Raw genomic sequence first — 25,413 nt, 5'->3', positions numbered from 1 at the left:
TAACTCAATGCATCCCTTGAATGGTTCAACAAAATTCGTTGGTACTTTGTTTTGGCTAAGATTTTGACAGATTGTCTGCCATGTTTGCCAGTAGCTCTCACTTCTCACAGTAGAGGACTTCTTTTTTTTTTTTTTTTTACATTTTATGGTAGGTGGAATTCAGTGTTAAGGTACATTACCTTCATCTACACTGTTAGTGGACCAGAGGTATTATCTCCTTACCCAAAAAGCCCAGAACAGACAAACCGAACATTGGCTTTTTTATGTTTTTTTTGTGGCTGCCATAAGGGTGTAGATTTACCACAGTGTGCATCCCTACCCTTAGATGTCACTATAAGCACGCACTAACCTCTTAAAATATGAAAAGCTTAAGAGCAAAAAGACTAAAAAGAATAAATGATTAAAAGTAGAAGGGTTCAACAACACAGTGAAAGAAAAACGCTGCAAGGGAGGAAGGTAGTGAGTCAGAACAATGGTTGTCTGTATTTATGTCTGTAGGAGTATATTTTGTTCCGCTGGCCATGGTGGCTGGGCTAAATAGTCCAAAGTTATTTTCAGCTCTCATCCTGCATTGCAGGGCTGTAATCAAGTGCACATCAGGCCTGCCACTGCTGAATAATAGCTGCCTGATGCATGGAAGAAATGAAGTAGCAAGAGTGTGAGAAAAACAGACGTCTTTGGGAAAAGAAGAGAGAAAGCAGTCAATGTTTGTGTATTGTACTTTGCACCATGTGGGAGAAAGAGAGAGATTGTGAATGGAGCACAAAAAAGGATTGCTTTGTCAAAGAGATCTTCCATCTGGTTGTAAAATTAAGACTGTGTCACCCACTAAACATACCACAGCTAAACCTCTGTGACGACTGGTAGTGCCAAATCTGATGTGGTGTTTCTCAAGAAATCATGAATACGGTCATTAATTTATGAGCTAACCACAAAATAACACTTGTGTTTCTGGTAAATATGCCCTATCGTGTTTTTACTTGCTGTTGGATTCAGTTGTAAATTTAGATGTTTATGTGTGCTTGCTTTGTTATTTTTGTTTTTTTTTTTACAGATTCCAAAGTCTAACCAAATAATGTGACAACAAATTGTTTCCATAACTGATGATCTCACAATGATGGAAGGACAAAATGGTAAATACTTTAACAGAAACAGACTAAATTACAAATTTAACTGTGCTAGATGGTGAAATTGTGTTTTAATGTTCACAGGAAATATCTCAGTTCAGAAAACAACAGAAAATGGAATTAAAGGGAAGCCCCCATACTCTGTGGAAACTCCATACGGCTTCCGGCTTGACCTGGACTTTCTTAAGTATGTAGATGACATTGAGAAAGGCAACACTATCAAAAGAGTGCCAATTCAGCGCAGAAGCAAGGGCACCCGGGCCAGTACACTCCCCAGACACCTTAACCCCTCTGGAAGTGGCTACCGCCCAAGTCCCTGGGGGTCCACCGGGGCTCTGGGGTCACGCGTGTCAGATGCCCATCATTATGGCTACACCTCCTGGTCACATGACCACAGGTCGCCTCTTTCCCCCACAGGGCTCAAATCTCTGGCAGAAATGGAAGCCAGGATAAAAGAGTTTGATGAACAACCTCTTGGGGAACACATTAGACCTCACCTCCTCCGAGCCTCCAGTCTGCCACTCACAGTTTTGCTGAGACAGGGATCAGAGTCCACTGAAGACGCCGGCAGCCTCCGAAGTTCAAGGGATCACCTCGGAGGAAGGAATACCTCCTGTGAAGATGTCTTTTACTGCTCAGAGATCCCCCGGTCCCAGGACTGCTCGGCGCTGTGGAGACGTCTCACAGAGGCGCTGGAACGCGTGGGGGAGCTGGAGATGGAGGTGAGGGTTATTCCAGACTTAAGGGCTCAGATCTGTATTCTCCAGGAGGAAAGAGAACGGCTCCGTCTGGGCATGAATCCACATATCCAGCCCTCATCCATGAACGGAATCACAGACCCTCGCACCTCTTCGCACTACAACACTGCTGACATCAAACGCCCCCGGCACGAAAGTCATATCATGTTCCCTCTAAATCACAAAATCTCTCAAGATGACTCTAATCCCACACATGAGTGGAGGACTAGTACAGATCTGGATGAGCTACTTACAGTGACCTCCCTCCAGGCCAAAGTAGCTGTGCTGGAGCAGAAACTCCACGAGACTGGCCTGGAACTCCAGAGGGTCTCAGATCTGCTAAAGGATCAGCAGGAGGAAAGCAGAAGGAAGGATGAAAAGATTGAGAATCTTATGAGAAATCCTGGGGAATGGGTCCTTGCAGAGAGGGTGGTGGTAGAACAGGACGGAGACGAGACTGTTGTGAGAAGTCTAGGTCCGTTTAATAATAAAACAACCACAAGTCGTCAAAAAAGTCAACGACCGGACCCCGTTGTCAATACTGTGCATCCGTTATCTGAGGGGGCGGACACAGAGGTAGTGGTCCACCACATAAACAAGGTCAAGAGGCTCCTGGATCAGCAGTGGGAGTGTTTGTGTGCAGAGAATGAATCAGGAGAAGGTAAACCTCTGCAACACTTAGACCCCAAAGTCAACGCTCTTCAGCTGGAGATGATGGGACTTGTTGATATTCTGTCCTCCTACTACACCCAGCATAAACACAATGATGAAGAGGCCTCTCAACAGGAAGGTATTGTATTCGACAGACTCGATTCATTGTAGTAACCAAATTCATGCACACAAATCCGAAAAATACTGCTTATGAAAAGTGGCTGTCATCTGTTCGCATCTATTCCATATTTACACTCACATGAAAACTTTGAGACCATATTTTTCGACATAATTTTTATTTTGAAACCCTGTGGAGCCGCATTATGTAATAAATTCCCATTATGTAATAAAAGTTCAAAATGTATTAAGAATGTCACGTCATCTTGTAATAAAGATGCATCATGTAATAAGCTTACGCATTTTGTAATAAACTACGTCAACGCATTATATAGTAAATTTTTTCACATTATGTAGTAAGTTATTACAGTTTGAGAAATTTATTACAAAATGCACTTGACACATTTTTATTTAAAAAAAGAAATGCAATAACATGGTTCATTATGTAATAACAATCCAAATTAATATAATTTCAGAGCAATTTAGAAGTAATTAGTCACAGGAGCTACAGGTAATGGAATCAGAACTTTAACCACACAGATTAAAGATTAATTTAGCACATTATTATTGTATTGCCGTGTCAGTTGTGTCTGATACAGTATCTTTTGATCTTGGAAATGAACCATGTTATTACATTTTCCTGAAAATAAAAATGTGTCAAGTGCATTTTGTAATAAATTTCTCAAATTGTAATAACTTACAATATAATGCGAAAAAATTTACTACATAATACTTTATTTTTAGTTTATTTATCTTTAGTTTATTACAAAATGTGTCAGTTTATTACATAACACGGCTTTATTACAAGATGACGTGACATTCTTATTACATTTTGAACTTTTATTACATAATGGGAATTTATTAGATAATGCGGCTCAACAAGGTGCCATTTTCTTTTGTTAAGTTTTTTGTTCTGAAATTATTCTTGAAACTTTAGATTTTTGTTTCTGTATGCCAATATCCTAAACAAAGAATTCATATGAAAAAATTCCAGTTTAGGGTTTGTTGAGCCGCATTATGTAATAAATTCCCATTATGTAATAAAAGTTCAAAATGTAATAAGAATGTCACGTCATCTTGTAATAAAGACGCACTATGTAATGAACTGACACATTTTGTAATAAACTACCTCAGTGCATTATGTAGTAAATTTTTTCACATTATGTAGTAAGTTATTACAATTTGAGAAATGTATTACAAAATGTACTTGACACATTATGTAATAAACTGACGCATTTTGTAATAAACTACATCAACGCATTTTGACACATTTTTATTTTTTTTTAAAATGCAATAACATGGTTCATTATGTAATAACAATCCAAATTAATATAATTTCCGAGCAATTTAGAAGAAATTAGTAACAGGAGCTACAGGTAATGGAATCAGAACTTTAACCACACAGTTTAAAGATCAAAATACAAATGTGTCAAGTACATTTTGTAATACATTTCTCAAATTGTAATAACTTACTACATAATGCGAAAAAATTTACAACATAATGCATTGAGGTAGTTTATTACAAAATGTGTCAGTTCATTACATAATGCGGTTTTAGTACAAGATGACGTGACATTCTTATTACATTTTGAACTTTTATTACATAATGGGAATTTATTACATAATGCGGCTCAACAAACCCTAAACTGGAATTTCTTCATATGAATCATTTGTTTAGGATATTGGCATACAGAAACAAAAATCTAAAGTTTCAAGAATAACTTCAGAACAAGAAACTTAACAAAAGAAAATGGCACCTTGTTGAGCCGCATTATGTAATAAATTCCCATTATGTAATAAAAGTTCAAAATGTAATAAGAATGTCACGTCATCTTGTAATAAAGCCGTGTTATGTAATAAACTGACATTTTGTAATAAACTACCTCAATGTATTATGTCGTAAATTTTTTCGCATTATGTAGTAAGTTATTACAATTTGAGAAATTTATTACAAAATGCACTTGACACATTTTTATTTTCAGGAAAATGTAATAACATGGTTCATTTCCAAGATCAAAAGATACTGTATCAGACACAACTGACACGGCTTTACAATAATAATGTGCTAAATTAATCTTTAAACTGTGTGGTTAAAGTTCTGATTCCATTACCTGTAGCTCCTGTGACTAATTTCTTCTAAATTCCTATGAAATTATATTAATTTGGATTGTTATTACATAATGAGCCATGTTATTACATGTTTTTTAAAAAATAAAAATGTGTCAAGTGCATTTTGTAATACATTTCTCAAACTGTTATAACTTACTAAATAATGTGAAAAAAATTAAAGTTAAAATTAAAGTTCTGATTCCATTACCTGTAGCTCCTGTGACTAATTTCTTCTAAATTCCTATGAAATGATATTAATTTGGATTGTTATTACATAATGAGTCATGTTATTAATTTTTTTTTTTTTTAAATAAAAATGTGTCAAGTGCATTTTGTAATACATTTCTCAAATTGTAATAACTTACTACATAATGTGAAAAAAATTACTATATAATGTGTTGATGTAGTTTATTACAAAATGCGTCAGCTTATTACATAATGCGGCTTTATTACAAGATGACGTGACATTCTTATTACATTTTGAACTTTTATTACATAATGGGAATTTATTACATAATGCGGCTCAAAAAACCCTAAACTGGAATTTCTTCATATGAATCATTTGTTTAGGATATTGGCATACAGAAACAAAAATCTAAAGTTTCAAGAATAACTTCAGAACAAGAAACTTAACAAAAGAAAATGGCACCTTGTTGAGCTGCATTATGTAATAAATTCCCATTATGTAAATAAAAGTTCAAAATGTAATAAGAATGTCACGTCATCTTGTAATAAAGCCGTGTTATGTAATAAACTGACATTTTGTAATAAACTACCTCAATGTATTATGTAGTAAATTTTTTCACATTATGTAGTAAGTTATTACAATTTGAGAAATTTATTACAAAATGCACTTGACACATTTTTATTTTCAGGAAAATGTAATAACATGGTCCATTTCCAAGATCAAAAGATACTGTATCAGACACAACTGACACGGCAATACAATAATAATGTGCTAAATTAATCTTTAAACTGTGTGGTTAAAGTTCTGATTCCATTACCTGTAGCTCCTGTGACTAATTTCTTCTAAATTGCTCTGAAATTATATTAATTTGGATTGTTATTACATAATGAACCATGTTATTGCATTTCTTTTTTTAAATAAAAATGTGTCAAGTGCATTTTGTAATAAATTTCTCAAACTGTAATAACTTACTACATAATGTGGAAAAAATTTACTATATAATGCGCTGACGTAGTTTATTACAAAATGCGTAAGCTTATTACATGATGCGTCTTTATCACAAGATGACGAGACATTCTTTTTACGTTTTGAACTTTTATTACATAATGGGAATTTATTACATAATGCGGCTCAACACACTTGCCAAACACAAAGTCACGACAGTCAATACCGGATATGGCCTCCGTTTGTTTCGATGCAGGTGGTATATGGTCAGCAGAGCCTGTGGTGTTGTGGCGTTCAACCAGGTTTCTGATTGTGGGTTGGGAACAGCCCATACACCTTGCTATATCACTGGAGCTCAAAGCGGCCTCCACCATACCCAGTGCCCAGAGACGACGTTCACGTGGTAGACGTGGCATGATGCCGTTCACTGGACTAACAATGGTGGCCTTTACATAGGCCTTCAAAACCAATCCTCAAATTGTGCAGATACCCACCGAGTATTCCTCAATGTGTATTTGGTCCATTTTTGCAAAGAGACCGACCCATGTGCAATGAACCGTGACAACATGACAGCTCATCATTATCTCAACTACCCCAGCACTAAATCATCAATAAATCCACAATGAACAATTACAACCCCCCTACAAGTAGAAATATGCAGACAATTCTATAGAATTCTATTTGTGCCAATTTCTTGAGCGAGCAATGATAGATTCTGAGCACACAATTAGAGATTTTGAGCACATAAAAATATATTTTGCGAGCACATTAATTATATTTCAAAAAGAAATTACGCTTGAGCAAACAAAAATTGATATTGTGCTCTATAAATGCGTTTGCATGTTAGTTTTACTCATAACGTTCTCTTACAAATTCTTTCCATGGCGCACAAACAGACCGCTGCGCTCGCTCACTTTCCCCTTCCCTCTCTCACTCAACCTCCCTCTCCCTGTGCGCTCAGGTTGTCGTGTCCGCACGCTCAACTTGACACACACGTTACAATTGTGCCGCAAAACCAACCAATCGGAGAGCTTGCGGAAGTACACTCTAATTGGCTGTTCGCTCTCCAATTAGCTCGCTAGTTACATTTACCCGAAAAAAAAGAGCTCGATGAGACAGACAATGATCGGAAGAGGAGGAATTGATTCTACACAAACTTCGGTCAGTATTTATTATTATTATGATTATTGTCTCGGGTAAATGTAACTAGCGAGCTAATTGGAGAGCGAACAGCCAATCAGAGTGTACTTCCGCAAGCTCTCCGATTGGTTGGTTTTGTGGCACAATTGTAACGTGTGTGTCAAGTTGAGCGTGCGGACACGACAACCTGAGCGCGCAGGGAGAGGGAGGTTGAGCGAGAGAGGGAAGGGGAAAGTGAGCGAGCGCAGCGGTCTGTTTGTGCGCCATGGAAAGAATTTGTAAGAGAACGTTATGAGTAAAACTAACATGCAAACGCATTTATGGAGCACAATATTGATTTTTGTTTGCTCAAGTACAATTTCTTTTTGAAATATAATTGATGTGCTTGCAAAATATATTTTTATGTGCTCAAAATCTCTAATTGTGTGCTCAGAATCTATCATTGCTCGCTCAAGAAACTGGCACAAATATAATTCCATACATTTCTACCTCAAAGTTTCTATTGACTGTCAGTATACAATAACACTGGTCTACAGTTTTTTAGAAATGATTTGCTTCAGAGATTAAATGTGCTAAATGTTACGTATTTTAATAAGATTAATTGGAAAATAAATGACAAAAGTGCCAGTATGCTGATGTTTTCAAGGTATATGGTTAAGTGTTATTACAAATATATATTGGTTTATGTACATTTATATAATAGTTTTATAAATCTTCCACTAAATAGAACCTGTAAAGTGAATGTATTCTAATGTGCAGACAGTGTTTTGAAGTAGATCTTGTAGCTCTGAGACAAATATTTCTTTTGAGTCAAACCCATTCTCTCGTTAATTCTTGAATTTCACATTTTGACCCACGGCTGTATCTTGGAAAGTTCAGCCAACCAGCATTTTTGACTTGATTTTTCTTTATCAGTGACTCTTATGTGGTAAAATTTCATTACTTTTATTCTGGAAGCATTTTCCTTGTAGACCAGTGTAATTGAGAGAGCCAATGTAATTTTGTTACTTTTTACAATACTTTTATTTTCTAAACCTCTATTCCTCTACTGCCCAATATTTACCTCCGCCAAGGAGGTTATGTTTTTGCCAGGGTTTGTTTGTTTGTCTGTCTGTTTGTTTGTCTGTCTGTTAGTGTGCAACATAACTCAAAAAGTTATGGACAGATTTGGATGAAATTTTCAGGGTTTGTTGGAAATGGGATAAGGAAGAAATGATTAACTTTTGGGGGTGATCCGGAAGAAATCCTGGATTCTGGATGCCTTTGAAATTTTCGTTAACATTGTGGTAAATGGGGCCAAAATTTTCGTTTCCTAATATCTCGCTTAATTATTGACCAAAACTCATGAAATTTAACTCAGGAATTGACAATGGGGTCCTCTATCACATTTCAAAGGCTGATCCGGATCTGATCCAGAAGGCGGATTTTATCTCAATTTATATAAAAAATGGGGGTGCCCTTACTTTTTGGCCTACTGTGCCTTTAATATTAAAGGTAGAAATTTCTGACAAGCGCCATCGTGTAGCTCAGTCAGTTCCGCATCGGGAGTATGCCACCGGATTTCATGTAGTTTTAATACTTAAGGAGCTAGATCCAGAAGAAAACCACCATTACGAGAAATGTGATTTTCGTGAATAACTACTGAACTAATAGGGATATAATTATGAATCCAGTTGCTAATGGTATGTTTTCATGGTCAAGGAATCTTAAAATATAGGTAAAATAAATATGGGACTAATATTTATGGTGGAAATCACAATATGGGGGAATTGTGCAAATCTCATGCAATTTGACTCAGGGATTTACAATGGGGTATTCTATCAAATGGCAAAGACTGATCCGGATCTTTCAAAAAGTTGTGGACAGATTTGGATGAAAATTTCAGGAAATATTGATACTGGCACAAGGAACAAATGATTAAATTTTGATGGTGATCGGGGGGGGGGGGGCACTGATCTGCCTTGGCGGAGGTCTGCGCTCTCAGAGTGCTTTTCTAGTATTCCTTTTAATCCACTCCTAGAATATTCCATACCATTCAGGTCAAGTGAGAACCATGTATTTCCAAAGAGTAATTTGATGATGATGATGAAGTGTTTCTGTATGAGTTGAGAAAACTGCCCTTGCTCTAATGCTGCATGAAATCCTTAAAAACTCTCTTGAATTGGTCGGAAGATTAATTGCCACAAGGCTGAAAACAGGCCTGCTTTTCTGAGCTCATAAAAGTTGACTTTTCAAAGATACATGGTTTTCACAGTACAGCGACGCTACAAACATACGACGATCTTATACAATACGATCTTAGCCTGGTCTAGTAAAAAAAAATACAGTTTCCAGGCTAATTCTCATTTACAAATTAGTCTGGAAATAGTTGATTTTTTAATTTGAAGGGGCGTTATTAACAAGCTCAGATCAAATTGCCTCTATATTTGGCCCAGTCACAGAAACAGTGATGGACCAGAGCCAACGCTGGACCGACAGCAGACACAGGTGGTGGTTTGTCCTGGTATCAAACCACATCTGACTCGCCTTTTATCAGATAAATACCTGTGATTGGCTCTGCACAATCTCAGCTCAGTGGAAATCAGTTGGTCAGTGCCAGGCAGATACATTTAGTTCCTGGGCTACTGTGATGTTTTCTATAGAGTAAACTCCCAAACAACATAGAATATAACCTACAGGGTGGGGAAGCAAAATTTACAACAAACATTTAGTTGTTTTTTCTCAGCAGGCACTACGTCAATTGTTTTGAAACCAAACATATATTGATGTCATAATCATACCTAACACTATTATCCATACCTTTTCAGAAACTTTTGCCCATATGAGTAATCAGGAAAGCAAACGTCAAAGAGTGTGTGATTTGCTGAATGCACTCGTCACACCAAAGGAGATTTCAAAAATAGTTGGAGTGTCCATAAAGACTGTTTACAATGTAAAGAAGAGAATGACTATGAGCAAAACTATTACGAGAAAGTCTGGAAGATACTATTAAAGAAGAAAGGGAGAAGTTGTCACCCGAATATTTGAGGAACACTTGCGCAAGTTTCAGGAAGCGTGTGAAGGCAGTTATTGAGAAAGAAGGAGGACACATAGAATAAAAACATTTTCTATTATGTCAATTTTCTTGTGGCAAATAAATTCTCATGACTTTCAATAAACTAATTGGTCATACACTGTCTTTCAATCCCTGCCTCAAAATATTGTAAATTTTGCTTCCCCACCCTGTATATATAACACAGTTTAAATAAGCTCAGCCATAAATATGTATAGTTGCAAAATTAGCCTAAAAACATCATATATAAAGTACAAAAACACAGCAGGACCATTATATTCCATCACAACTACTTGCACATACTGATAATACATATACACATTTATTACATTTATGTGTTTTGGAGTATTAGTGCTTTTACATAAATAAACCCAAAAACCTTTTTCATCACTGCAGATACAGTCACGAAAAAAATTATTAGACCACCCTTGTTTTCTTCAGTTTCGTGTTCATTTTAATGCCTGGTACAACTAAAGGTACATTTGTTTGGACAAATATAATGATAACAACAAAAATAGCTCATAAGAGTTTAATTTCAGAGCTGATATCTATCCATTTTCCATGTTTTCTTGATAATAACCAAAATCACTTCAGGTCTTACATCAATATATATGGCATTGTACTGACAAAAACAGTGCTTTTAGGCATTCCATGTTTTCTTTTGTGTCTGTTTTAGTCACATGATACACACAGGAGTTAGTACTGTTATGGAAATGTTCAACTGATAACCCACACACAAAGAGGAGGAGAGAAAGTTAGAGTTAAAATAAATAAATGCATTTATTGAGAAGTCAGTCACAGAGAAACTCTGTAAGTGAAGTCTGATTAAACAAGAGAAAACTAAAGATTATATAGAACCAAATCCAACCCCCTCAAACTATGATGTCATTCCTTACGTACATCGTACCACCCCATACTACTCCTTCTCTGCTCCGTGAAGAGGTCATGATGACCTCTCCACTCTAACCTTGCTTGGATCCAATCTGGAGTGCAGGCGCCATTCTCTATCTACACATTCAGACATTTAGGTGTTTGGGTTTTAACTCAAGGCAAGAACTCCGTTCCTGGGTTGGGGGTGTTACAGAGTGGTAAACATCACACATAATGAATAATGACTCAGCATTAAAAGAAGATGTACTAACAGTATAAAATATAAAGAGTATAAAATATAAAAAGTAAATTTTTCCACCACATTTCCTCCCTTTTGATTATTCAACCGAATCAATCATGCAAAAACATAAAATTTACGTACGAGTATCAATAAATGATTATAAATGATTATCAACCCAAAGACAACCTAATTAAGCCATATTTCTCCAGATATTCTCCAGATAAATTATATGTAGCCAAATTTCCAGACTTTGTGTCTTTTTTCTTTTTAGATCAGGTTTGACATTGGAGGACAAATAGCAAAATACTATGAAAAAAAATACTATAAACATCCACCCATGATCTATCTGCTTTTGGACATCAGTCAGAACAGTAATTTCCAGCTTCACAATTTTTGTTCATTTGACAGGATTACACATTGCTTTCTTCATACACCATCAAATCATCATCAAGATCATCTAAGTCATCAAAATCATAATTATCATCATCATCATCAATCACTTCATGCTATACCATACTAAAAGTACCAATCACACTGCTAATCATTGAACGTATTATTGGAATGATGCAACAGGATAATCCGAGGAGTAATACAAACACACCAAAAATCACAGCAATAATTTTCATCAACATTGCCTTCCATCCCCCAGACAGCAGCCAGCCCCAAAAATCCCAGCCTGTTGTAGTGTATGCAGTGTTTTCCTCATGTAGGACTCGTCTAGGGTGATCAAACTGATTGTGGAAACATCAGGTACATAGGTACAACACTGGTCGCCAATAAGATGACAGACACCTCCCTTTTCAGCCAATAGGAGATCTAAAGCTGCCCTATTCTGTAATGCGACAGTGCGGAGAGCTTTCATCTCACTGGTCATTAAACCCCTGTTCAACAGACGCAGTGAGATTCTCTAGCTCCACAGAAAGTTCTTCTATGTACCAAGCTAAACAATCAGGGCCGTACATGGGAATAATACTGATTTCAAACTTATGGCCACCTGAAATCCGATCCCGTTTTACACGGGTGTGAGGCGGTGACATAACTGGGCTGATGGTCAATTTGGAGGTAGCTGGAACCAAATAAGAGAGGTGACATGTACCTGCCCATCATGCTGGGAAATACAAATAAGAGTGTTGACCACACGTCCACACCATATCTGTAGGACAGCCATACCCATAATCAGAAGGAGTTAGAGCTACGGTGGCATTATATGTGGTAGTAACATTAAAAATAAAATAAAATAAAAAGATGAGGTCTTAGCATCATAATGTGTCAGTGGGGATGGTGTACCTAGTAATGCCGTGAGATTGTAAAGGACTATAACTGGAGAAAAGTAAATTTATCAGCCCTTTTTTCACAATTTGCTAACCCGCATGCTACCTAGAGAGTAATGTTACACCCAGATGTGTGTCCCAAATTATACCGTGTGTGTTCTGTGACTGGGGAATGGAAGCAAAACTGTGGAGTGAAAAAAAGATTAGACAGATCTCTGAGCCGAAAACCAACATTTTTCTGTACCATAGTAATATTAGTGTCTCTAGAGAAATTTCTTGGATTTCTGAAGGAAGGTCACGTTGGGTCTCAACCCCAGCCAGGGGTACGCCGTGACAGACGGCCACTGTCCATTTTATCATTGTCAATAGTGTGTGATTGATCGAGAGAGGATAAGGAGCGAACAGAGTATCTTCATGTGAGCTGTGTGGCATCAAACTACACACATAGCATGACTGATTAGTGACACGTCGTGTCAGATCACGTGTCACTCGCCACCATGTGTTATCGCTAGTCGTGGTGATCAATGAGGTGGAGGTCACGTCCGTGACGTCCCCGAAGCTCCTCTGACCCTAGCTGTCCTCCGACAGACCAGGGCGCAAACAGGAATGTGATGCGGTGGTGAAGGATCAGATACCTGATAGAATGTGTCCATGTACCACATGTACAGGCACAGGAGGGTGATGCAGATGACAGCTGACCCTTTGATCACCTCCATCGTCGTCGAATCAGTGTATGTGTGGGGCAGGGGGTCTTCAGTCACTCGCCAGTGACCAGGCAAAGGATAAGTGTATATGAGACGTCACTGGGGTCGTTACCACCGCTAGGTTTCAACCAGTGAGTCTTGTGAGTGTAGGTGCGTGATACAGCTGTGTCCAGCTCCGGTGTCCAGTCTACGCTGTCGATCGATGCTCCGGCCCGTCCTCGGCTGCAGCAGTTGGCGGTTCTCCCAGAAACCGCTTACAGTGGATCGCGTGGATCCACATGGCACGTTCAGCAACCTTGACCACTGTGTGCGTCGTCAGGAGCACCTGGAAAGGGCCTCACCACCTGCGCTGTTTCCAGTGCTTTCGTCTGAAGTCCCGAACCAGGATCCAATCCCCCGGCTGCAGCGGATGGAGCAGCCCCTCTGCAGGAACCGGTAATGCTGATTTCACCAGTACCTGTACTCGAAATAGTTCAGAGGAGAGTTTTCTACACTAAGACACCATGTCATGCTCCAACAATGATGTCAACCCGGTTAGTTGGGGGGCCTGGAGACCTGTATATGGGGTCTCCCAAACATAATCTCAAAAGGACTCAGCCCACTTCGACTCCTACGTCTCATTCTCATTTGCATGAGAACCAGAGGTAGGGCCTTGACCCAGTTAAGACCTGTTTCCTCACAACATTTAGCCAGTTTTGATTTTAGGGTGCTATTTTCCCTTTCAATAGCCCCCCCCTGATTGTGGATGGTATGCACAGTGTGTTTTGAGGTCAAAACCTAGCATTTCCCCTAACTCAGTTAGTGCTGTGTTCACAAAGTGGGACCCATCGTCTAATGAGATCCTCTTTGGGATCCCCCAACAAAACAAAACAAAATTTCAGTTACCAAAGCCTTAGCCACTGCAGAGCTGTCTGCATGCTTTGCAGGAAAACATTTATCTAACATTCCTCCCTTAGACACATGATCTACGCCATGTGTCAGCTTAGCAAACCAGGGGAAGAAATGTTTGGGCAGACAAGGTCGTCCATCAGCTGCCTCAAGTGAAACAAAAGACACAAGCCTGTGAAGGACAACAAAGGAGAAGGTCATCAACATACTGTAAAGGAGCAACACCTGGTGGGAGGTCAAGGTGGGACAGCGAGTTGGCCAAAATCGAATTGTAAATGGTTGGGGCCTCGCAATACCCCTGAGACATGCGCGTCCATGTGTACATTTTGTTTCTGAACTGAAACGCGAACCAATATTGGCTATCTGCATGCACGGGAACAGATGTGAACGCGTTCGAAAGGTCAATGACAGAAAAGTGAGATGCAGACGGCGGAATTTGTGATAAAATCGTGTGTGGATTTGGGACCGTGGGTATGCGTGGAACCACGGCTTTGTTTACCGCCTGTAGGTCTTGAATAAACCTCCATGTGTCTGGGTCAGGAGGGGTTCGCACTTTTTTCCACAGGAAAAATTGGGGTCCTGACCGGTGAATCAGGACATGGAACTATAATTCCCACATTCAAATAAGCTTAGAACTCGGACTGTTTTTGACATGGCCTGTAATCAGATCGCGGGGTAATGATGACCAGTGGGCAGTTCCGGACGAGACCCACATCATGTGGACCAGTAGCCCAGACACCAGGTGGGATATCAGCCAGTTTGGGTGGCACGGAGACGGGTGAGAGGCCTGTGGGAGATGTAGACATACAGGTCAGCGCTTCATCATTTAACAACTGTACAGTTTTCTGACAGTGAAACACTGATATCATGCTCTGTCTGTATACCCCCATTCGGGGAGCGAACATGATGGCAGGGTCAGAGGTGGGACACAAATCTGACACCTGCAAGGCCTTTTCCACAAACGGGCCCACGTCTTTCCAATCTGCATGGCATGGTTTGGAAAGAGCAACATGCGTGGTGCAGCACCAAGCCTGTAAAAAGAATGTTGATTATCAGTCAGTGACACAGACAATGCCCAAAAAAATATGAATCCCAAAACATGTAACCAGTTGTGAGCTTATCAGACTGTGTGAAAAAACTTTTCCTCATATGTGGGGTCAGGGCCTCCAGGACTGAAATGAGAAGCACACTATAAATCATTTGGGGGTGAGACATAAGCGCCAGGCTGAAGTCTGCTGTCACTTAGCTCGACCCATTTTTCTGTAATTTGGGGGGAACAGACTTTCCAGTGGTATACAGAATCTGGTCACCCAGCAGCATACCTAACCATTGTGTGTGCGTACACACAATGTGAGTGGAGATCTGTGCCTGCGACTGTGTTTTGTTGAGTTATCGTTAACCCCTCTGGACACGATTCAAGTTTTACCCCCAATTTGCACATCAAATCCCGCCCACACAAATTAATGGGACAGACGGGTGCGAGTAAAAAAAGAATGTTAGAAAGTACATTCTTGTGAAACACATGTCAACGGAACAGTAAAGCTCTCTCTGTCCTGTTTACCACCAGCCGACACAGAAATAATAGTTTTTCCACTCAACTTTAGTGTAGGTGTTAAGTCTACATGTCTGATCACAGAGTATGTAGCTCCACTATCTACTAAAAACAATAACTTAAACCTGCTTATAGTAAGATCAACCACAGGGAGCTTCTGATAGGAGTCAGTACACAGCTGAGCGTGTGTGTGTGTGTGTGTGTGTGTGTGTCACCTCCTCCTCCCTTGGGCAGTGCAGCAGAAGCTGTAGTGGGTGTGGAATCCGTGTCTGGAGACCCGCCCTCCAGGGCCGCGAGCCAATCCCCTGCCCCGTTCCCTCCACGTGGCTGTCTCCGCCCCGCCTTCTCTGTGGGCAGTCCCTTTTCCCATGTCCTGGTTGGCCACAGAGGTGGCCCACCCCTTCACATGTCGGACCACCCCTTTCCGGGTGTAGGTGGGCCTCGAGTGTTCTCCGGTCCCCGCCCACGCTGTTCCCCGGGGGGGGGGGGGTCGGGCGGACCAGTCCGGAGTGTCTGATGAAAGTGACCCCTGCCCTGCGTCTAGAATCTTCCACTGTCTCATCAGGCCTGTTTCAGGTTTGTCCATGCAGACAGACAGCCTCAGGTGGGAAAAAACGTCCGGCAGAGGCTAGGGGTCATCTGTGCAGCCAGAAGCCGCCTGAGTTCGGACCCAGTGGGTCTGTGTTCATTGCAGAAAGTCCCTCGGATGGATCAGGTAGATGTTTCAGTGAATGTCCATGCCCTGAACACCACAACAGGACCGTCTGGTCCGCTGACTTCCACCATGGGCATTTGTGCAGCTGTGCCAGAAGTCAGTCCTCCCCCCTGCCTGCAGCATCAGCAGCAGGGGTGGAGTCGGGTTGTGTGGAGTCCGGCTCCGGTGGTGGAGAAGGCCGGGGGTCAGCAGACCTGGGGGGGCCTGCTGGGGCCCGTTGACGTTTGGCCGGTTCTGGAATTACGGCTGAGTGTTTCGGGAGGGGGGGCGGGTTCTCGCGGCGTCTTTGTGGGCAGGCGTCCAGACCCGGACACCAACTTCGCTGCCTGCACAGAAACACAAGGGGGGGGCATATGGTATATGGTAAAGTGGCGGAGCTCAAGCTCCTTGACAATCGAAAATATAACTGTTTAATCTGTATAATCTGTTTTATATCTGTTTTTATAACCAGCAGCATAATTTACCAGATCTTACAGACGTAGCACAGACGTCGCACAAAAATACAAGGGAAGTATAAAGTTATGAATGAAAAGAAGTGGTTTAAATATTCTAACAAATTAGGCATAAAGGGAAAAAAACACAGCTAGATGGTGTCATCTATGGTTACACATGCCTCAGTTTGTTTTTGCTTCATTCACCACATCTCAAAACATTTGTTACAAGGTTCCTATTGTTTAAATTCCCTGACCTTGTTTTTTCTCTCTTTGCCTCCCTTTAACTCATTCAGTTTTTGCACACCCAAAGTTGGCATTTTAGAAAAAATACCCATGTTTACCCAATAATCAGCACATTCAAGCACAATTTCCCCATATTTTCTTTTTACCCATGGGTTTTGGAATAGGGGCCTCTCTGTCCACACCCCCGTCACTGTGCCCCGGCCGGTTTCCCATTTTTACACTTAGAACGTCTTCTAAGTGGTTTTTGTTCCTTGGCGAACAAAATACTAAAAAAACCCTGATTTTTCTTTTCAGTTGTCAGCGAAAAAATCACCTAAAACGCTTTCAAGTTTGTTATAAACTTTACTCTACTGTATTTACATACAGTAGCAACCTTATACGATTTTTCTTTTTGGTTGAAGGCAGGCGAAAAAATCTCCCAAAAACGCCTGTACTCTATTGCATTTGCATACACTAGCAACCTTATACGATTTTCTTTTTGGTTGAAGGCGAAAAAATCTCCCAAAAACGCCTGTACTCTATTGTATTTGCATACAATAGCAACCCTATACGATTTTCTTTTTGGTTGAAGGCGAAAAAATCTCACAAAAACGCCTGTACTCTATTGTATTTGCATACAATAGCAACCCGACTCAGGTCTATATATATATATATATACTTATTCTTATTTTTTATTTATTATTTTTTTATTTTTCATTTTTATTTTTTTATTTTATTTTATTTTTTTATTTTTTTATATATATATAAACCCGAATCGCACGCCACTATTGTTTCAGTGACGTGCCCAGTGACGTGAGTTTGGAACACAGAGAGTAAAAGCCCCAACACCCCAAACTGTAACTTTCTCACCGTGTGTGGCGTTGAACTCAGTTCCGATTCCAGTGGTGAGACGGGCGGGGCTCGGGGCCGGTCCCCCGTCTGCGGTGTCGTTTTACCACGGGGCTACAGCCGCTTTTTGGCCCGTAGGATGATCAGTCCACCAACCTCCGTTCCCCGCCCGACAGCACACATGGAACCCTGCCGACAACGCCAATTTGTTATGGAAATGTTCAACTGATAACCCACACACAAAGAGGAGGAGAGAAAGTTAGAGTTAAAATAAATAAATGCATTTATTGAGAAGTCAGTCACAGAGAAACTCTGTAAGTGAAGTCTGATTAAACAAGAGAAAACTAAAGATTATATAGAACCAAATCCAACCCCCTCAAACTATGATGTCATTCCTTACGTACATCGTACCACCCCATACTACTCCTTCTCTGCTCCGTGAAGAGGTCATGATGACCTCTCCACTCTAACCTTGCTTGGATCCAATCTGGAGTGCAGGCGCCATTCTCTATCTACACATTCAGACATTTAGGTGTTTGGGTTTTAACTCAAGGCAAGAACTCCGTTCCTGGGTTGGGGGTGTTACAGAGTGGTAAACATCACACATAATGAATAATGACTCAGCATTAAAAGAAGATGTACTAACAGTATAAAATATAAAGAGTATAAAATATAAAAAGTAAATTTTTCCACCACAGTACTTAATTGCATAACCATTGTTTTTGATGACTTTTGATGGTCTAATAATTTCTTCCATGGCTACATCATCTTAAGTGGAGCTTGCGCTAAAATGTTAAATAGCCCATGTCTATGCTAAATACAAATATAGATTTTAAGCTGAAGTGACTCAAAAGCAGCAATTCCTGCATATAGAAGGGAACCGACTATAGCAGCATAAAATCTGTATCAGCAAAGAAAGGGTTTGTGGTTTGGTTTTTAAGTAAGATTAATGAAATTATCTTTAAATATGTCACTAAAACAGTTTAATGTAATATTTGTAGGGTTTATTGCAACATAGTGTCTCTTGAGGCACAATTTTAGGTTGATTTCATCAGCATTTAAATGAAACATTTAGATCCATGATGATATTAGAGTTGCAACCGATTAATCGATTCAAAGTGATCCAAAAAAAAATCATTCAACCACAGTTCTCCTGAATCAAAGCTTTGTTTCCTTCATTTCTCTGCTGTTAAACATTGGTTCCACTGTTGTATTTCACACAGACGCTTATTGTGATGCACAAAGAAGCTTCAATTCAGTAAAACTGCAATAGAATATTTCCCTTCAATCAATTCAAGTCGATTAACCCTTTCATGCATGAATTATGAGAACCTTAGTAAAGATTTTTTTCTTGAGTGTTTTTATTCCTCACACATGAAAAAAAAACAATGCAATCTTTTTTTTTTTTTTTCATGGAGTTACAAAAATGTCCATGCATTTAATTTTTGAAGTAAAGAAACGTGTTTAAAACTCAATATCAAAAAGTACAGAAGAGGATTAAAGCCACTGGAAAAAAAAAATTTAAATAAAATAAAATAAGGTCCAATGTGTATTTTTTATTATTATTATTATGAGAAAAAAAGTCAGAATTCTGAGATTAAAGTCACCATTCTGAGGAAAAAAAAGACAGAATTCTGAGATTAAAGTCAGAATTCTGACTTTTTTCTCAGAATAACAATTTAAAAATATATATTGGACCTTTTTTTTCCTAGTGGCCCTAATCCTCTTTTGTAAGAAAGTGATATGAGAACAATGAAATAAAAAGATTTTTAATGCTGCAAATCTGATGCTTTCTCGCAGTTTAACATATTCTAATGCTAGTTATTACTCACTTCATGAAGATAAGATGCAAAAAAAAAACTTTGTCTAACAAATAACAATTGGTTTACACTCAAACACGTTAGTGCAGATCAGGTTTATGTAGTTACAGTATCAGTTACATCAGTGACAGTAATGGTCTGAATGTCAGTGTATGGGATGGTGCTTAAGTGTCCACTGTGTTGGCTGATATGGAACTAAAACAACAAAACCCATGAATATACAAGAGAACAGATGTAGAATAACTGTCCACTGGAGTGACCAGTATGCATGAAAGGGTTAATCGAATCGTGAAATTTTGCATTTGCTTCAAGCACCTAATCGATTAATTGGTTGCAGCTCTAGATGATATATCTGGTGCAGACAAAAGTATTTTGTACTTTTTTCAGTGATTAAATCGTATTAGATATAATATTCTTGTAGTTTAAGGAATACTTTGTCACAGTAAGTGTTAATAAACATATGGTTGTAAAAAAAATAAAAATCCATTTTTTATTTGTGGCATAGTGCTTGTGTTGTGATATGTAATTTTCATCCTATTCTTTGTGGTTGTCTTTCCTGCAGCCTGTAAATCCATCATGAATAAAGATGGATGCTCCCAGATGTCAGAAAGCCTACACTCTGGTGCTGATGAAGGGTTAGTACAACTCTTTCTGACTCCTGATTACTGCTTATTATCATTTTGGTGGCTGACATGCATTCTTACTTTGGGTTTTATAAGCTACTGTTGTAGCTGCCACTAAAAGCATCATAATTAAGGGCTAAAATACGAATGCCACTCTTAAAGCTGTCACTTAAGGGAAAAACATGTTGACTGTCATGTCATAAAATGTTCCAGTGAATATTTACTCTTTCTAAAAGCCACAAATAAGTATGAATCCCCCTCATTTGAGCTACAATAAGAAAAACAGATGGAAAAGGTGGCTGTGTTGATGCCTCAACAAAGTGAGAACAGTTTTCTTTGAAGAGACGGGGCTTCATCTTTAATTTGGCGACTTTGACTTTGTCCTTTGATTTTCAAGCTTTTCAAGCTTTTGCAGCATTGGATTCGAAATACCCACTAACCATAAAACATGAATAATTCATTACGAGACTCATCCAGAAAAAATGATGTGTTCCAAAATGAGCCAAGTCTGATACTGTGGTGGAAAATCTTTGACTTTAATATATTGATTCCTCTTGCAGGAAATCTGTACAGCTTATATGGATTTAACTCCTACAGACCTGGAATTATTTATGGAGAGTGTTTCTCCATATTCAGCTTTTCATAAGTGATTTATCACCATTTATTATAATATTATAATCTACATGTTGCATTTTTAGTGGAAATGAGTTATTTTCCCATATTTAATTTACTGATCATGTAATTGTTCCTAAAAGCGCAGAGTAAATTTAAAAGGCATTATATCAGATCTGAAAAAGTTATTTTTTAAGCAAAATACATCATTAACTGAACATAAAAACAAGCATCATTCATAAAACTACGTGGGTTTCATTGGTGAATCAGTGTTGGAGAAGATGATGTGATTCCATATTTACTTTGTAGCCTCTGAATGTCCAAATGGGTCATATCTGATGACCGTGAAAAGCTGAGAAACTGAATTTTATCTCAATTATTTACATGTATTGATAGGATTAGTGCAGAAGGTATTAAACATTTTTCATTATAGATGCTTTTGGGTGCCTGCGGATGTTTAGATGTTTGAAGGTTAAATGATAGTTAATACAAGAAGAGTTACATTTTTAAGAGCTGAGAGTCAATTTTCCCACAATATATGAATAAATCTCACCTTGAAAATCTCCAAATCCATTTTCATACTGGCTCCAGTTTTGATCAAAATTCACAGATCCATCCTTTCTTCTCTGGATAATTGTTGCTCCTTTGTCTAAATAATAATAATAATTTTAAAAAAAAACAAAAAAGTAAATGAGTATATTTGTCACAATGAGACATATTAATGGATGAAAAGTTTATAAACATTTTAGATGAATAGACACTTGTGTTTAAGGTCTTTGGGGGTTAAAACCATTTGTTTAATTGTTAACTTTGTAAGCTTTAATTTTTTATTTGTAAATTATAACTCTCACTGTTTGAAGAATGTCTGAATTAGAACATTTCTCTAGTTACAAACATTTCGAGTCTGTGGAGCCAATATTTGTAGTAATCATGTAGCTTTCACTTCACTACTGTTTTTTTCTAATTCTCTATTTTTTAAAAAGGAGCAAAACAACCCCAAGTGTAAATCTGGAGGGGAAGAGCTGCACCAACCAGAGCGTTCACGGCAATTTGAAGCAGAAGGCGAGCGGTTCGGTCCCTGGAGAGATGGCTGCTGGCCAGGTGGATGAAGACCCGCAGAGGAGAGGGATGGAGGAAGAGAAGCAAATGAGCCCAGACAGACAGATGATATCAGGAGGAACAGGATCAGGGCGGACAGATGGAAGCGGAGCGTCTGTGGAGGCTGAGGCTCCAGAGAAAATGGCCAAGATGAAACCGCAGCCCCCAGGAGAACAGATGGAGGCGAACTCTGGCTCTGAAACAACCACCACGGGCAGGTGAGACGAGTGGAACCAAAGCCTTATCAGTGTTTATTTGGAAAAACAAATTATGGTCCTCCTTGGAGAAATAAACTCCTGTGTCCCTAAAGATCTGGTGCCGGTCAAGTGCTCTGAAAATAAATAAGACAAAAGAAATGACCATTAAACACCACATATAAAAAATATTAACTCTTTAACCCTTTCATGCATAGTGGTCACTCCAGTGGACAGCTTTTCTATGGCTCTTCTATTGTTTATTATGGGTTTTGTTGTTTTAGTTCCATATCAGCAAACATAGTGGACTCTTATGCATCATCTAAAGCACTGCAATTCATACAATTACTGTAACTTTGCTGTTCTTGATAAACCTGATCTGCAGTAACATGTTTTAGTATAAATCAATTGCTAATTGTTATTAGACTGTAATTATGAAACAATTTTTTTTCCCCATATCTTCCTGAGACCCAGCAATGCATTTTGTCCTCTGTAGCGGGACAAAAGCTTGACAGTTTTACTTTAAAAATGCTGTGCATTGCAAAGGACATTCCATTAAAAACTAGAAGCACTCGGAGAGCTCAGACCTCCGCTAAGGCTGATCAGTGGCCCCCCCTGTGGGCCCCCCCCACGCCAAGGAGGTTATGTTTTTGCCAGGGTTTGTTTGTTTGTTTGTTTGTCTGTCTGTCTGTCTGTCCGTTAGTGTGCAACATAACTCATAAATTTATGGACAGATTTTGATGAAATTTTCAGGGTTTGTTGGAAATGGGCCCCCCCACCCCCGATCACCACCAAAATTTAATCATTTCTTCCTTATCCCATTTCCAACAAACCCTGAAAATGTCATCAAAATCTGTCCGTAACTTTTTGAGTTATGTTGCACACTTACGGACAGACAAACAAACAGACAGACAAACAAACAAACAAACCCTGGCAAAAACATAACCTCCTTGGCGGTAGTAAACATCAATAAATGAATAAATAAAAATAATTTTAAAAATGTATCTGAAAAAACTGTTGCATTATGCAGATTCCAATCAAGAAATTTTTTTAATGTAAAAAAGCTAAAACTGTCAATTTCCTGGGTCTCAGGAGGATATTATCCCCATGAAATGAGTAATAACTAATGTTAGAGTATGATAAAATGTGAGAAAACAGTAGCAATTTAGCAATTAGCGGCATTAAAAATGTTTTTATTTCATAGTTTCCACACAGTTTATCATGTTCTGATGATGAATTTTAAATATATGTTTCTTTGCTTCAAAAATTAAATGCATGGTGTCCAGCTGAGTGGACATTTTTGTAACTCCATGAAAAATAGGTTCATAAAAAAAATAAATAAATAATAAAAAAAAATAAATCAATTGCATTGTTTTTCTCATGCCTAAAGAGGAACAAAAACACTCAAGAAAAAAATATTGACTAAGGTTCTCATAATTCATGCATGACACTGTTAAAACCTGATGTGTCACTGCTGACACACTGTACATATGCATTTTGGATGGCTGTAACTCTTTCACTGTTTGTGTAATTGGAAAACTTCCAATGGTGTCTGAAACCTGAGACATTGAGCTTTATAGGCTTTCTTGGGTTATTATGGTAATTTCACTCACATCTGTACTAGAAGCCGAAGAAGAAGCCACTTTAACAGTATTATAACATGCAGTAAATTGTAAATAACTGCTAGATTTTGAACGTTGTAAGTGCTGTGGAAAAATGGGCAAAAGGACTCACTCAGCATATTTTCTAACCTTTTTATAGTCAAAAAAAAAAAAAGCTTATTCTCTTTGTGCACCTACATACAGTCGCGGAAAATAATTATTAGACCACATTTGTTTTCTTCAATTTCTTGTTGATTTTAATACCTGGTACAACTAACGGTACATTTGTTTGGACAAATATAAAAAAAAAATAGCTCATAAGAGTTTAATTTCAGAGCTGATATCTATCCATTTTCCATGTTTTCTTGATAATAACCAAAATCACTTCAGGTCTTACATCAATATCTATGGCATTGTACTGACAAAAACAGTGCTTTTAGACATTTCATGTTTTCTTTTCTGTCTGTTTTAGTCACATGATACACACAGGAGTTAGTACTGGATTGCATAACCATTATTTTTGATGACTTTTGATGGTCTTTTGACGTGATGTGACATAACGTAATGTAACATGACGTAACTATACCAAGTCTCATACATACATTTCTTCTTCTAGGGAGATGGTGAGTGCAGAATTTGCGTCTGCCTGTCTGTTTCTGAAAGATCATATGGACAACATGGATAACCCCAATGACGACATGGTAAGAAAATATGATAAATACACAGTTAAATCCAACTTAAACCTTTGGCTGCACTTTACATCACAGCTTGATCATACTAAAATAATAAAAGGGGGAAATAGTTTGATTAAAAAAAAAAAAAAAAGGTAATTATTAACTAATACCATGTAATTCACAATAAAAAGGTCCTACAATATTAACCTGGGATTAACGGTGGGTGTATCTGGGTCACATTGGACTGAAATAACTATAACCATGAAAAATGTTTTACTTCTGATTCACTGCATTTAAGGGTCTCCTTGGGGTCGTTTTTAATGAATTTCGCTAATTATTCTCATTTTGTTTAATTAACTGTCTTCCTTATGTTGGTTTTGTTGGTTTTCCTCCCATCCTGCTTTCTCGCTTCGCTTTCTGATAATAACAGGCTGGTATTGGGAAAAGAAACTGGGTTTGTATGTCTTGTGTAATGAAAATAAAAGGTAAAATTCAAGAATAAGGTAATTAGGGCTACATAATGAAGTTACTGATGGGGAAACATGTATACAGATAGAACAATAATAATTCATATTCTGTACAAATTAAACACTTATGGTATAGTTTTCTGTGTAATAACCATAAATAAGCCCAGTTCCAATTTCAAGAAGTATTTTAGTGGTGACTTCTCTACATTTAACCTTTCCTAAGTGATTTATCACCAGGCATTATAATACTGTCCTCTGGATTATGCAGTTTTAAATCAAAGTCAGGTATTCTCCTATATATAATTCACTAATTATGTAGCTATTGATAAAAGCCCAGAGGAAATTCAAAGATTATTTCATCAAAGCAGACCAAACTGAAGAAAAAAGCAAGTTTTTCAGCAAAATATATCATGAACTGAACATAAAAACAACAGCATCTACAACCACTGTCATTTGTCATACATGTGAGTTTTGGTGGTGAATCAATATTTCAGAAAATAATAGTGTTTTCGT

General features: G+C 38.4%; 1 protein-coding gene across 1 annotated transcript in view; it reads left to right on the top strand.

Annotated features, from left to right (window-relative positions):
- The window catches only part of LOC115436530 (KN motif and ankyrin repeat domain-containing protein 4-like), a 46,138-nt gene that overhangs the window by 6,732 nt on the left and 13,993 nt on the right, over positions 1-25,413 (top strand). Inside the window, exons 2-6 of the mRNA XM_030159395.1 lie at positions 1,055-1,133; positions 1,212-2,654; positions 20,194-20,266; positions 21,850-22,182; positions 24,376-24,460. Of these exons, the coding sequence (XP_030015255.1) occupies positions 1,115-1,133; positions 1,212-2,654; positions 20,194-20,266; positions 21,850-22,182; positions 24,376-24,460 (1,953 nt within the window). The 5' untranslated portion in view covers positions 1,055-1,114. The remainder of the gene's footprint in view (positions 1-1,054; positions 1,134-1,211; positions 2,655-20,193; positions 20,267-21,849; positions 22,183-24,375; positions 24,461-25,413) is intronic.

The sequence above is a fragment of the Sphaeramia orbicularis genome, chromosome 17 (genome assembly GCF_902148855.1).
Source record: "Sphaeramia orbicularis chromosome 17, fSphaOr1.1, whole genome shotgun sequence".
In the NCBI taxonomy this organism is placed as follows: Eukaryota; Metazoa; Chordata; class Actinopteri; order Kurtiformes; family Apogonidae; genus Sphaeramia; species Sphaeramia orbicularis.
Note: the sequence above shows the minus strand (reverse complement) of the source record. Positions and strands in the feature narration are given on the sequence as shown.